The sequence below is a fragment of the Heteronotia binoei genome, chromosome 3 (assembly GCF_032191835.1).
Source record: "Heteronotia binoei isolate CCM8104 ecotype False Entrance Well chromosome 3, APGP_CSIRO_Hbin_v1, whole genome shotgun sequence".
In the NCBI taxonomy this organism is placed as follows: Eukaryota; Metazoa; Chordata; class Lepidosauria; order Squamata; family Gekkonidae; genus Heteronotia; species Heteronotia binoei.
This window is the reverse complement of record NC_083225.1, coordinates 75,583,476-75,597,790: the sequence shown is the minus strand read 5'-3', so window position 1 is coordinate 75,597,790 and position 14,315 is coordinate 75,583,476. Positions and strand designations below refer to the sequence as shown.

The following is a 14,315-nucleotide window of genomic DNA, read 5'->3' as shown; positions in this document are numbered from 1 at the left end:
ATCCATGAGGAGGTCAGGAAGGAGGTGTGGGGGGAGGTATTTGTGAATTTCCTGCATTGTGCATATGGTTGGACTAGATGAACTGGAAAGTCCCTTCCAACTCTATGATTCTGATTCTTTTACTATTAACAGTTTTTCATGATGCCAGAGAAGCTTGCCTTTCATGAGCAGAAATTATTGTCAGAATAAAAGATGTGCCATCATTAAAGGTATATGCAATTTTAGTCATTAACTTGTATTCCTTCTTATAGCATCACTTATCAAGTCTCACCTTCTGCATGGGAAAGGAAAGGTCCCCTGTGCAAGTACCAGTCATTTCCGACTCTGGGGTGACGTTGCTTTCACAATGTTTTCACGGTAGACTTTTTATGGGGTGGTTTGCCATTGCCTTCCCCAGTCATCTACACTTTCCCCCCAGCAAGCTGGGTACTCTTTTTACCGACCTCAGAAGGATGGAAGGCTGAGTCAACCTCAAGCTGGCTACCTGAAAACCCAGCTTCCACCGGGGATCGAACTCAAATCGTGAGCAGAGCTTAGGACTGCAGTACTGCAGCTTTAACACTCTGCGCCACGGGGCTCTCACCTTCTACATGACAAACCCAAAATACATTTATTTCTGTAGATTTTGTGAAACATATAGCAACTGAAAGCTAAGCACTATACCGGAGACTGAGAATGACCATTTACTTTTCTGCAGTGAATCTATCTGTGCACCTCAAGGTACATGGATGATATTCCTCAAACATGACTGGACACAGTAATTTGCAGGACTAATAGTGTATTCCACGAGGAGCATAAACCAGCTCAGACAGTTGTTTTCTCCACAGTTTGAGGGAAACACTCAAGCAGGGAAGTAAAATTAAACCTCCCAAGGAATCAGGGTATTTTTTACCCTGGAGTAATGGGGGGAAAATTAGTTTACCCATTTAAAGCTTTCTACAGGCACCAAACTCCTGTTGTGCCTTCTCCTCAGTGAACTGCAGTGCCCTGAAGTCCCTCTCTCCACTCCCCACAACCTTTCTTTTGAGTTTCATCAAAAGGAGAAATGGGGTCAATCCGGCCCCAGTAGACTTGGCTTGAAAATGAAAGCACTATGAATAATCATAATTTGGAGTTCTATTGACCCTAAAAATATTGAAAAAATGATTTTAGCATTGTTCCTATGTTTAAATAGACGGACTAGCACCTATTATCTCCATTTTATAGAAAGGTGGAACAAAATCTTTTTTTTTATAGTTTATATATTTAGACTTTTTTTGGCTTTGAGGATTTAGAACACTTTTAAAATTGGGGGTTTCAATGACCCCAAGGGAAAGCAGTCTTAAAGGAAAGGAAAGGTCCCCTGTGCAAGCACTAGTTGTTTCCAACTCTGAGGTGACGTTGCTGCAATGTTTTCATGGCAGACTCTTTTACGGGGTGGTTTGCCATTGCCTTCCCCAAATTCCAAATTCGTCTCTTCTTTTCCCTGCATTTCTGAAGTAAGTTATTCTTGAGGTCCAATTTTTTTCTTAGTAGCTAATGCCATGACTGAGAGAGCTATCAGATTTTCATTGCTTTTTGCTATAATGTGGGGTCACTCTGATCCCTATGTCGAATTAGTATAGCTGAGTTTTTTTTACCTTGGGAGGGTTAAGGTCACCTTTCCTTGAGATGCTTCTACCTACCTTGAACAATTCAAAAAGCATATGGAACAGATGTGATGGTACATAGACTACTTGAATAGGCTTCCCTGGTGCTTTAGCTAAAGAACACAGATGAAACATTTTGTTAACTTAAAGTTCAAGCAAAAAAAAAAAATGACTTTATAGTATTAGCCTACTCAACAGTTATACCAGAAACCTTAAACAAATAAAAGGTAAGTTCACAGCATTTTCATCTTTTTTTCCTTTCAAATTATTTGTTTATTGCAAATGACTTCTATCCTGCCCTCCCCTGAAAGCGGGCTCAGAGCAGGTTACATCATATCAGAAGAATAGTAAAACAGTTACATATAAATCCAATAAATACAACCCAACTGTATAATTTCCATGAAACCTAATTTAAAACCCTAAAACCAACTTTAAATCCAAATTTAAATTCAGGATGGTGAATTAATAGTTTAACAATTTAACAGTGTCCCAGGTATATGTTGTACACAGTTCAGAAAGGACCAGCATATCAGGCTGGCAGGTCCAGCCCACAGCCTATAATACAGTTGGCATAGTATACATCATAAATTGACTAAAACTGCCTGGTTTGAGGAGGGGAAGGTCATAAATCGGACACCCACTACCTCAATCAAAGGCCTGGTGAAATAGCTCCATTTCACAGGCCCTGCAGAATTGTAATAAATCCTGCAGGGCCCTAATCTAATTTGGAATCATATTCCACCAGGATGGAGCAAGAGCTGAAAATGCTCTGGTTGAAGCTAAGCAGATGTCTTCTGGACCAGGAACGGTCAATAGGTGTTTATCTGATGAGCCTAAGGCTCTTTGGGAGACATAGTGGGGGAGAGAGTCCTGCACATATGTTGGTCCCTGACTGCGTAGGGCCTTAACCATGGGACTGGTTTGCAAAGAACCACTGAATCCAGATCAATTCCCACTCAAAAGCTCAGATACAGAGTACCTTGCTTTGTGCAAGAGGGTCAATACAAACTGGGAGAGTCCTAATGATGCCATGGCAGTCATAAAGTCAAAGGAAGCACTACACGAGGCAGTGCTGGTGTGGGTATTGAAGTTCCCCAAAACTAGTTTGGGGAAACACAAGACCTACTCTGCCGCTGCCTCAACCAGCCTCAGCAGAGAAAAGAAAAGCAAGTCAGAAAGCAGAAATGGTATATTCTGCAAAACTCTGTATCTTTGGCATGGCTTTTGACTCAAAACAAATAACCCACATAAAAATTTAAAAACTGACAAAACTAGAGATAGCAGTGCTAAGAAGCAACAAACTTCACTGTTACCATTGAATTCTTCAATTTCCAGTTCTGGTGCTACTTGGTAGTACTGCTCACACAACATTTTAGCCGTTGCAAAAGCATCTGGAAAAGTAGGGGTAAACACACAGGGAATTATGCAATTATATAACGCTATATTCTGTATGTCAAGACCTGGAAAGCTATACATTGCTACAACTATATCTAATAATAAATTGAATGGCTCAAGCAAATTACAAAAGCAGCAAAACTAGGCCACCCACAGATAAGACAGAGGTTTCTACATATTCTAAAGCTCTCCAGGAATAAAAGTATACAACTTTGTAAAAATGATGAAGGAAAGTATTTAGAGGTTTAAAGGGAGATGTGAGTTGGACAGTGTGCAAAGAAATGATTACTTTCTCCTCCCCAGCCATTGCTTTCAGGCACCCAACCTGTATTTCTCCATTTTAGACAGTGTCTGTGACATTTTAAATAATTGTACTAAATGTCATCTGTACATCACAGTGATGGTGTTTCCATTCTGAAAGAAACTCTCTTAACAGAAAGTTAATAGCACTAATTTTCATTCTTTTCTTCTAAGGGTTGGAACACCTCTGTACAACTACCAGAACTATATTCATCACAGGGCATTTATGTTTTTAACTTTCAGATGTGGAACTACATCTAAAAACACAAATTTCATAAATGAAATTATTCTCTTTCAATTACCTAAAAATGACTGTAAAAATCATTTCTTCCTTCTGCCCAGAGTGGAATTTTACTTGTTTCCAGCACTCAATCTGCACATTTTAAAACTTTTGTTTCAAATGTACTGGGTCAGATCTAGATTCTATAGTGGAAGTAGCCAAAGACATGAATGATGGCAGATCATTCCTGCCTTTCTCCTGCAGCCACTTGTGCAATGCTGGGATCCCTCATGTGTCACACAATATAGATAACAGCTGAAGAGATGGGAAAGCAGGCTAAATGAACAAAAAAAACCCTTAAGTATAATATTTCTTAGGTAGAAAAGAAAAGCATTTGAACCGGTCGGAAAATTTAAGAAGAAATTTTCAGGCCAAAATTTAGATAATTTAGACATTGTACATTGAATAGACATTGGGATCTTTTTCACAATTTGAGAGTGCACAACAGGGGAATATCTACAGAAATAAAATAATATGATAGTAAGTATTTTGAAGGCTCAGCATGTTTGAACAAGCATATGTACAACTAAGCTTGTTTCGAGCACTCAATCAATGCTAATACTGCACTTAAAAATGCAAGTGGTTAAGTTTCTTGCCTCCTATCAATATATCATTTGTGGCAGAATTAAAAAATCAAAATAATTTCAGCAGTGCTTTGAAGATTACATTGCTTGATGGCTTAACTGTGTTATATCCCCATCTAGTGACATAAAAATTCAACGCAATAAAGAATCTAGCTATTTTCATAATCATTGGGCTATATTTTTACAAATATATTAGAAAAGCTATTGTTTCCACCCATATATCTTGTGAAATTATTCATATAAATTAAATAACTAAAGCAGGGGTGTTGAACTCATTTGTTATGACGGCCAGAACTGACGTAAATGTCACTTTGTTGGGCCAGACACAGGCAAACCCATTCAGCGATACTATTTTTTACTCAAAATACAAACATGCTTTACACATAAAGAACATAAACAGAGCCCTGCTGGATCAGACTGGTGGGCCACCTAGTCCTGCATTCTGTCTCACACAGAGGCCTCAACCAGTTCCTCTAAGTCTACACAATATTCCAAATGAGGTCACCTCACTGATGTATACAGGGGCATTACAATATCAGCAGATTCATTCTCAATCCATTTCCTAACCATCCCTAACAGAAAAGTTTGACTTTTTTCACTGCTGTAGCACACTGGGTTAGGACATAAGAGAAGCCATGTTGGGTCAGACCAATGGCTTATCCAGTCCAACACTCTGTGTCACACAGTGGGCAAAGTTCAGTTGCCCTCAGGAGGTCCACCAGTGGGGCCAGAACTCCAGAAGTTCTCCCATTGTTGCCTTCCAAGCCCCAAGAATAAAGAGCATCACCTGGAGGAAACGGCTACTTTGGAGAGCAGACTCCCTTGCATTAAACACCCCTTCAATCTCTGCACCTGACTGGGCTCAGAAATGTGGAGGAGGGGGGGAGAGAGACTATCATTATGGGATCCTTCTCTCCCAAGAAATGTTCACACACACACTTCTAGCTCTCGCCCTTGGAATTTTCCCCACTACTACAGCAATTCCTTCCAATGCAAGGCAAATGGATCCAAGCAAAAAGCCTCCACCCATCCTCAAAGTCCCCTCTTGGGAAGGAAGCGGCAGCACCTTTGCATACTGTGCCTGACTGGGTGCTTGGCAGCATCCTTCATGCTGCTCAGTGAAGCAGCACTTTCCCTTCCATTCTCTTCTCCTCCCTCCCTTGGGATGCTGCATGGGAGACCACTCCCCACAGCCATGGGTAGGAACTGGTGGGGAAAGAGGATGAGCAAGAGACAAAAGCCAGAAAGTGAGCCCCCCCAAATAGCCAATATAGTTGCCATGACCTCCCACGTGGTCTTGCTGTTGAGCTTGACTTCCCCTGCTGCCTAGGTTCTGCTGCACTTGCTGCTGCTTTTTCATGCCTGTCATTGTCCAGAGAGGTGGGGGGGGGGAGACCTGCACTTGGCAACAGCCAAAAACCAGGAATGAGGCGAAGCATGGGGTCTTCCCTCCCCAGCACCTAGGGTGGCACAGCAGCCATGTGTCTCTCACTCACCAGCTATCACAATCCCCACCCCCAAATGAAACCAAATGAGGAGAGAACAAAGCAAGAAAGTGCACCCAAATAGGCTAGAGTGGAAAGCTCTGAAGGGGGTGGTTGCCATGCTCCTCCTTGTGGGGACTGGCTGAGCTGTCTTCTGCCTCCCTGCCCTTGGGCACCTCCCAGCCCTGTAGGCAGGAATTTTTTTATGGGGGGAGCAGATTAAATTAAAGCAGCCTGGCCTCTCCACTGCTAGCCTTTGCCCAATCAGTTGCCCATGCTTCCAGTCAGAAGTTGAGCTGGGAAGACAGCCAGTGATGGGGAAGAGGGAATAATCAGACCAGGAAGAATAACAGGAAGCCAAGGAGATGAGGTTGGGGAGGAAAAGAGCCGGGAGCTCAGCAATTGTGGAGGACAGCAACAGAAGGGAGAAGGGGAGGAGGGGGAGAGGATGATCACAGGCCAGATTAGAGCCCTGGACAGGCCTGATCCAGCCCATGGGTCATTTCTTTGACTCCTCTGAACTGAAGTGTAATTTACAATAATTTGATGAAATTGCAGCCAGTAAATAATCAGTAAAAGCATATATGTATGGAGTGGCATTGAAAGAACTGAAAGAACAAGAACTCTACAAACATCAACAATGGGCAGAAATGAAAGTGGAAGGATCTCAACAGTGGTATGATCTCAAGGTATGATTTCAAGACTGGTAGATTTTGCATAACCTAACAAGTCTGGTGCCTACTTAATAAATTCCTTTCTTCCTTCTCCTTGTCAGATTTAACCATAGCTTATTAGTATTCTGTACAGCCACTAACCATGGATATCACTAACGTGACTTCTCATCTTAACTAGACTTTGCAGAGGGGGTGGTAATCTTGGTTCGCTTTTTTAAAAAACCTGGTTAAGCATTAATAATTGTTTGCACTGGTTGTGGTGGAAAGTGCCATCAAGTCACAGCTGACTTGCGGTGACCTCATGGGGTTTTTCAAGCTAAGAGATGTTCAGAGGTGATTTGCCACTGCTTGCTTCTGTGTCACAACCCTGGTATTCCTTGGTGGTCTCCCATCCAAATACTGGCCAGGGACAACCCTGATTAGCCTCTGAGATCTGTTAAGAGGGAGGAAGCCTGGGCATGGAGAGGGGAACTAATATTTACTGGCTTTACTCCTGGTGACAGTCCAGAGATTATATGTGTGTGTGTGCTGAATTTGAAGTACAAAAGCCTTCTTATATTTCTCCTTACCTTCTACCACATCAGCCACATTACAGGTAGGATCAATACTGCCAATATGTTTCGGATGAGCAGGATTAGTAACCCCACCAAAAAGCAATGCTATGGAAATAAAGGCAGAAGTGAATGTAAGTAGCATTACTTTTTTACACAGAAAAGGGAAAGGAAACTATTAGGTAAAACCTGGCTTCTTTCAAAAGCCTTTCAAAATGCATAAAAATGATAGCAGTAATTAATTTTAAAGACAGAAAACATCTTGGAAAACCCTTCCATGTTTCCATACTGTCTATTAGATTGCAACTATTTCCTCAATTTGCAGAGCTATTTAAATAACTATAAAAGAGATTTTTCTTTCTCATTATGATGGGTTAGATTCAAAGACCCACTTTCACTAAATAAAAGACCTTTGAAAGGGAGCCCCTGCAACCAGCTTAATTTAGTGACAGTCAGTCAGGTACCACACAGTGAATGTGATGATGCAAGACATCATAAAACCAATCATATCTGGCTACATTGTGGTATCTATGAGAGCAAACAGTGCCATACTTCCCTCACTTAAAAGCCCTAATTCAATTCCAGTCACACCGAAATGATTATCAGAATGAATGATCAAAAGGACAGCCCACTGAAAGCAATCTGCTGTGGACTGGTCTTTTGCAGCTCTGCCACACTGTGTCACAGTGGCTTCACTGGTACAGGACAGCAAAAAATAGGGGGCACAGAACCATATGCTGAAACAATGAAAGACGTGTTCTTTTTCTTTATATCAATGTTTTTGATAACCTCATAGGAATAAATGGGGGTACAAAAATGTTCACAAAGTTCAGTCTTCCAGTTTGGCGAAACTCTAGAAAATACTACATGACAAAATGCATTCCCAAAGGGAAAATACTACTAATATTAATCTGGGAAAACTACTTTATTTAATGCAGCTGGTGGACTAAGTCACAGATATCAAACTACACCCATAACAAGATAACAATTTAAAGTAACTGAATGAACATCTTCTTAAGGTATAATGTGCTTTGCAACATATTAAAGAACACAACAAAATATTTAAAACACTAAAAGAATATCTAGCCAGTGTTAGAAGCGTCTTGCAAACATTTGTAGGACTTCTATCACCCTTATCCACACTACTAGTTACATTGCCTTGTGAAAAAAATCAGAACTGGCCTTAGGCAATTGAGCACTCAAAAGATAGTGAAATAATTAATATAGCCTTAAGATGCATAACAGAGCTGATATGTAGGTCAGGCCCTTCCTCACTGGCTCAATGTGTCACCGATCACTACCAACCCCAAATGTCCTCTCCTTATCTGTTGCCATTTGGCAGCCCTGTGCAAGCTCAGCACAATATTCTAGCTGGCCACCTGGCTTTCATCAGATCATACCAATTCAAGTCAATCTGCAAATCCTGCCTGGGCTTTTGGCCATCCTCCATTCCCTTTGGAAATATGATAACTGATAACATGGACACCACTCTCTTGGCATTACTGCCCCCCTATAATGTGTGTGTTATTTTACAGATCTTCTCTGTCAGTCTGAACATGCTCAACCACCCCTACAATTTCCTTTGATCTCAGATGCACACCCACGTTCATCAAGAGAAGGAAAGTACAATTTGCAGATTTCATATTAGTAATGTACATTTTGTAATGTATGGAAAGAGCCAACAATGATTCAGCGACAAGGAAAAAATTAACTGGTTGGAGAATTAACCAAAAGGTGAATGATTTGCACAGAATTAATTCAGCAGTTGAGGTTTGATACAACCTTTTAATCGGCAAACACCACTTCTATGGCAGGAAAAAATAATTTCTTTTGTGCATTTGTTAATTAGGCTGAAAACTTAATACAATCACAGTGACAAACCAATGCAGACCAAGCTTCTTTTAACTGATGGGCCATGAGTCAGATGCAGCTCACATGGCTTGATTTTAACCACCTGCTGAGTACTGATTTGACACTCAGCTCCTGGAGATTCCCATGCGTGGAACTGCTCTCTGCCAAATGTCACTGAACAACAATTACATGCCAAACTAAGCAGAGACATTCATTTAAGTATTTTTTTGTGACTCTGCCAGGCTGTAGCTACAGAAAGCCCAACACAGACTTGTTTCATTAGCTATCAATACCTTCTCTCAGATGCACACCCAAGTTCATCAAGAGAAGGAAAGTTTTCTGGATTCTTATCACCACCATCACACCCCAACCCCAGCAGCTGAGAAAAAATCTTCAGGGAAAGTTTGGCATATCCCTCATATCTGCTGGTCCAGCAGCACTTTCTTCATTTTGCAACATAAAATCTCAGATCCTTCCTTTGTACTAACTTATCTGCCACTTTACACTTTAACTATGTCTTTTCAGAATCTATCAATTACATCTCAACTCATCCAAGGGGCTCAGAATGGCATACATGGCTTTCTTCTCCTCATGTAATCCTCACACAACCCTGCAAGATGAGGTAGGCTAACAGAGTGTAGCCAACATCACCCAATGAGAAGAAAAGTGACTGGATTTATACTCCATCCTTCACTAGCCAAAGGAGTCTTAGAGCAGCTTACAAATCTTCTTTCTCTTTCCCTCCCCACAACAGACCCCGTGAGGTAGGTGGGGCTGAGAGAGCTCTCCCAGATCTGCTCTTGAGCAGAACAGCCTTGAGACAACTTGTGGCTGACCCAAGGTCACATTTATTTATTTTATTTATTCAATAACTTATATCCCGCCCTTCCCACAAAATGGCTCAGGGCGGCTCACAGCAAACGATAAAACAATAAAACAAAGTGCAGAGTTATTACATTTAAAAATCAAAGCATTTAAAAGCCTAAAAACATTAAAATCTTAACATTAAAACTATACAGTATAATTCACAGAGTCTAATAAGCTACATTTATCCAGTCAGGCGTAGGCTAACCGGAAGAGGGTTGTCTTACAGGCCCTGCGGAACTGGGTAAGATCCCGCAGGGCCCTCACCTCTTCCGGTAGCTGGTTCCACCATGTAGGGGCCATTGTAGAAAAGGCCCTGTCTCTGGTTGTCTTGAGACGGACTTCCTTAGGCCCGGGGATGGTGAGAAGGTTTTGAGTCCCAGACCTCAGTACTCTCTGGGGAACATGTGGGGAGAGACGGTCCCTCAGGTAGGCAGGTCCCAGGCCATATAAAGCTTTAAAGGTAATGATCAGCACCTTGTACCAGACTCGGTATGTTATTGGGAGCCAGTGCAAAGCAAAACATCAGCGGGTGTACGTGGCGGAATGGGGAATCAAACCTGGTTCTCCCAGATAAGAGCCTGCGCACTTAACCACTACACCAAAGAGGCTCTCTGTCAAGCATGCATATTTCTATGTGCCATGATGGTTCTTTAGACAAAGAGCAGGTCACGAGTCTTTGCCACCCCCCTCTCCTTTACAACCTTTGGGCAAGTAATAAATCCATCTAGCCCAAGGATGTTTATGCTACAGCCTGGCAGTAAAGCTATGATGCGCCTCTCCCACAGATTCACACAGACAGACCTTATCTGGTCCCAGAGAAGTGTGAGAAAGGGAGATGTTTTTAATAGCCTAAATTCCTAAGTAATAAAATAGATACTGTGTAGTAACCTTTGAACCAGAGATTCAAGCTGCATCTGCCTGCTATCCTTTGAAGTCATTCTATATAGTAACTATGTTACCCTGTATACGTCATTACTTCCAAGGCTTGTGTCCTTGGTAAAGCTTCTGAGTTCCTACAATAAAGCTACTTTTGATTCAACAACAAAAGACTATTTATTGAGAAATATTGATGCTTGACACTCTCATTAGTCTCATAGTAGAGTGGGGATTTTTGGTCCTGCAGCCCAAATCTCTGCTACAGCACAGCAGCTATCTCATACGCAGAATAAGCCACCACTGCAAGAAAAGGTGAATGCTGCTAAGTTTGGTGTAGCGGTTAAGTGTGCAGACTCTTATCTAGGAGAACTGGGTTTGATTCCCCATTCTTTCACTTGCAGCTGCTGGAATGGCCTTGGGTCAGCCATAGCTCTCACAAGAGTTGTCCTTGAAAAGGCAGCTTCTGAGAGAGCTCTCTCAGACCCACCTGCCTCACAGGGTGTCTATTGTGGGGGAAGAAGATAAAGGAGATTATAAGCCACTCTGCGACTCTGATTCAGAGAGAAGGGCAGGGTATATATCTACAGTCGTCTTCTTCTTGAGTAATGCTGGTCCAAACAACCTCAAGCCAAGTTTTTGCAACATACTGCAAAAGACAACAGTTTGAAAATCAAGGAGACACACAGGTAAAAGAGCCCGGCACAATTTTACACTTGTCTTTTTAGACACATACCATAACAGAATTTGTTCTGCTGTGGCAAAAGTCAAGCCAGTGCAGTTTCTTTCCATTTATAAGCAACAACTCTAATGATCACTCAATGGTAATCTAAAAAGTAATTACTTACTGTGCTGGTTAATAAGCATGCGGAACGAGATGCGGTTGGTGTAGAACCTATCTAGAAAATACTGGATATTACTGCTCACAAAAGGGTCAAAACCATATTTTTCCTTGTATTCAATCACTCCTTGGGCCATAGTAGGAACAACATCATTGTGTCTATTCCTGACTTTAATTAAGACATCTAAGAAACTGAAGAAAAAAAGTCAGAAAGAAAATGTTGTAGTTAACTGAAGTATCTCCATGTTAGATTGCAATTTTATTACTTTATTTATAAATATCCTGCCTCTCCAAATAAGAGCATTTCACATATGGAATTTAAAATATTCATTCACAATACCAATCTGTCTCAAATCTTCACTCAGTACCATTAAAAGAAAACCACAGTCACTTTGTTGGTTGGTTTATTATTTGAATTTTGGCCCCTCTCATTTTTATACCTCAGGGTCAAGTGCACTCTGGTTCCTTTTCCATTTTCTCTCTCATGTACCATCCTCTTGAAGGCCTTAGTTTCTTGACTTGATATTCTTCTGAATAACTTTCCAGACTAAGTTTGCTGTTGTCTTCATTTTCTTGAAACAATGTTTGGCAGCCAAGGAGCCTGGATCCATCTAGAATAACACTACTAGACTTCATCCAGAGACACCTGGCAAAAAATTCCCTATTCAAGCATTAAACTTTCTGAGCAACCTTGGGACCAAGTTGTATGTTTTCACTGAGTCTAACCCACAAATCTGCCCTCTTTTTGGTGCCATGTTAAGACAACTCTCTTTGTGGAGGCCTTTAAAGACCTCTCTGGTTATGCAGGGGTCCAATATGGTTAGCCAGATGTTTTTCTTTCACTTTGTATCAGATTTTTTTTTGGTCTATTCTATTGTTCTTTAATTTTTTTATGTTATCTTAAATTAATTTTTAATGTTTTTAGTTATTGTATTTTATTTTTTATCTGTTGTAAACCACCCAGAGAGCTTTGGCTACTGGCCGTACAGAAATAACTACATACATAAATACGTAACTTTCAAGCCACTTAATTTCATAGAATCATAGAGCTGGAAGGGAGCTCCAGGGTCATCTAGTCCAACCACCTGCACAATGCAGGAAACTCAGGAAATCTCCCCCTAAATTCACAGGATCTTCATTGCTGTCAGATGGCCATCTAGCCTCTGTTTAAAAACTTCCAAGGAAGGAGAACCCACCACCTCCTGAGAAAGCCTGTTCCACTGAGAAACCGCTCTAACAGTCAGGAAGTTCTTCCTAATGTTGAGTCAGAAACACTTTTGATTTAATTTCAACCCATTGGTTCTGGTCCTACCTTCTGGAGCCACAGAAAACAATTCCACACCATCCTCTATATGACAGTCCTTCAAGTACTTGAAGTACACATATCACCTCTCAGCTGCCTCCTCTCCAGGCTAAACATACCCAGCTCCTCCAACCTTTCTTCATAGGACTTGGTCTCCAGACCCCTCACCATCTTCATCACCCTCCTCTGGACCTGCTCCAGCTTGTCTATATCCTTCTTAAAATGTGGTGCCCAAAACTGAACACAATACTCCAGGTGAGGTCTTACCAGAGCAGAGTAAAGCGATACCATCACTTCACGTGATCTGGACACTATACTTCTGTTGATACAGCCCAAAATTGCATTTGCCTTTTTAGCCACCGCATCATACTGTTGACTCATGTTCAGCGTATGATCCGCTAAGACCTCTAGATCCTTTTCACACATACTACTGCTAAGACAAGTCTCCCCTATCCTATAACCATGCATTGGATTTTTCCTACCTAAATGCAACTTTACATTTATCTCTGTTAAAATTCATTTTATGGGTTTTAGCCCAGTTTTCCAGCCTGTCAAGGTCATCCTGTGTCCTGTTTCTGTCTTCTATTGTATTTGCAACCCCTCCCAATTTAGTACCATCTGCAAATTTAATAAGCATTCCCTCTATTCCTTCATCCAAATCATTTATAAAGATGTTAAACAAAACAGGTACCAGGACAGATCCTTGAAGCACTCCACTTGTCACTCCTCTCCAAGAGGATGAGGAACCATTCACAAACACACTTTGGGTGCGAACTGTCAGTTACCAGTTACAGAACCACCTAATGGTAACAGGAACCAAACCACATTTTACCAACTTGTCAACAAGGATAATTTGTGGAACCTTATTAAAAGCCTTACTGAAATCAAGATAAACTATGTCTATTCCATTCCCCTGATCCAGCAAGGTAGTCACTTTCTCAAAAAAAGAGATCAGGTTAGTCTGACATGACTTGTTCTTGAGAAACCCATTCTGGCTCTTAGTAATCACAGCCATTCTTTCTAAATGTTCCAGGACTGACTGACTGACTGATGATTTCTTCTAAAACTTTTCCAGGTATAGACATCAAGCTGATGGGTTGGTAGTTACGCAGAGCCTCCTTTTTCCCCTTCTTGAAGATGGAGGCAACATTTGCCCACCTCCAATCTTCTGGCACCTTTCCTGTTCTCCAAGAATTCTCAAAAATAATAGCCAGAGGCTCAGAAATTACATCCGCAAGCTCATTTAGAACCCTTGGATGCAGTTCATCTGGCCCTGAGGACTTAGTTTCATTTAAAGAAACAAGATGTTTATGTACTACCCCTATGCAGATCCTAGGTTGGAACTTCATGCCCTCATTATATGTTCTGTTTTTGCCATGTTAAGCATTGTTTCCCTCAAAAGAGAAGACTGAGGAAAAGTAGGAATGGAAAAGTTCTGCCCTCTCTTCATTACCTGTTACAATTTCACTTTCCTGCCCTCGCAATGGGCCTGCCATGTCATTACTCTTTTTCTTACTCTGAACATAAGAAAAGAACCCTTTTTTTTGTTTTTAGCATCTTTGGCCAGCCTAAGCTCATACTAAGCTTTAACTTTCCTAACTTTTTCTCCACAAGAACTGGTAATTTGTTTATATTCATCCTTGGTTATAAAGCCCTCCTTTTAATTCCTAAAGGAGTCTTTTTT

General features: G+C 41.2%; 1 protein-coding gene across 1 annotated transcript in view; it reads right to left on the bottom strand.

Annotated features, from left to right (window-relative positions):
- PDK3 (pyruvate dehydrogenase kinase 3) overlaps positions 1-14,315 on the bottom strand; it is an 86,850-nt gene that overhangs the window by 19,483 nt on the left and 53,052 nt on the right. Inside the window, exons 4-7 of the mRNA XM_060234088.1 lie at positions 11,336-11,520; positions 6,915-7,004; positions 2,942-3,019; positions 1,665-1,741 (exon numbers count right to left, since the gene is read on the bottom strand). Coding sequence (XP_060090071.1) covers positions 1,665-1,741; positions 2,942-3,019; positions 6,915-7,004; positions 11,336-11,520 — 430 coding nt within the window. The remainder of the gene's footprint in view (positions 1-1,664; positions 1,742-2,941; positions 3,020-6,914; positions 7,005-11,335; positions 11,521-14,315) is intronic.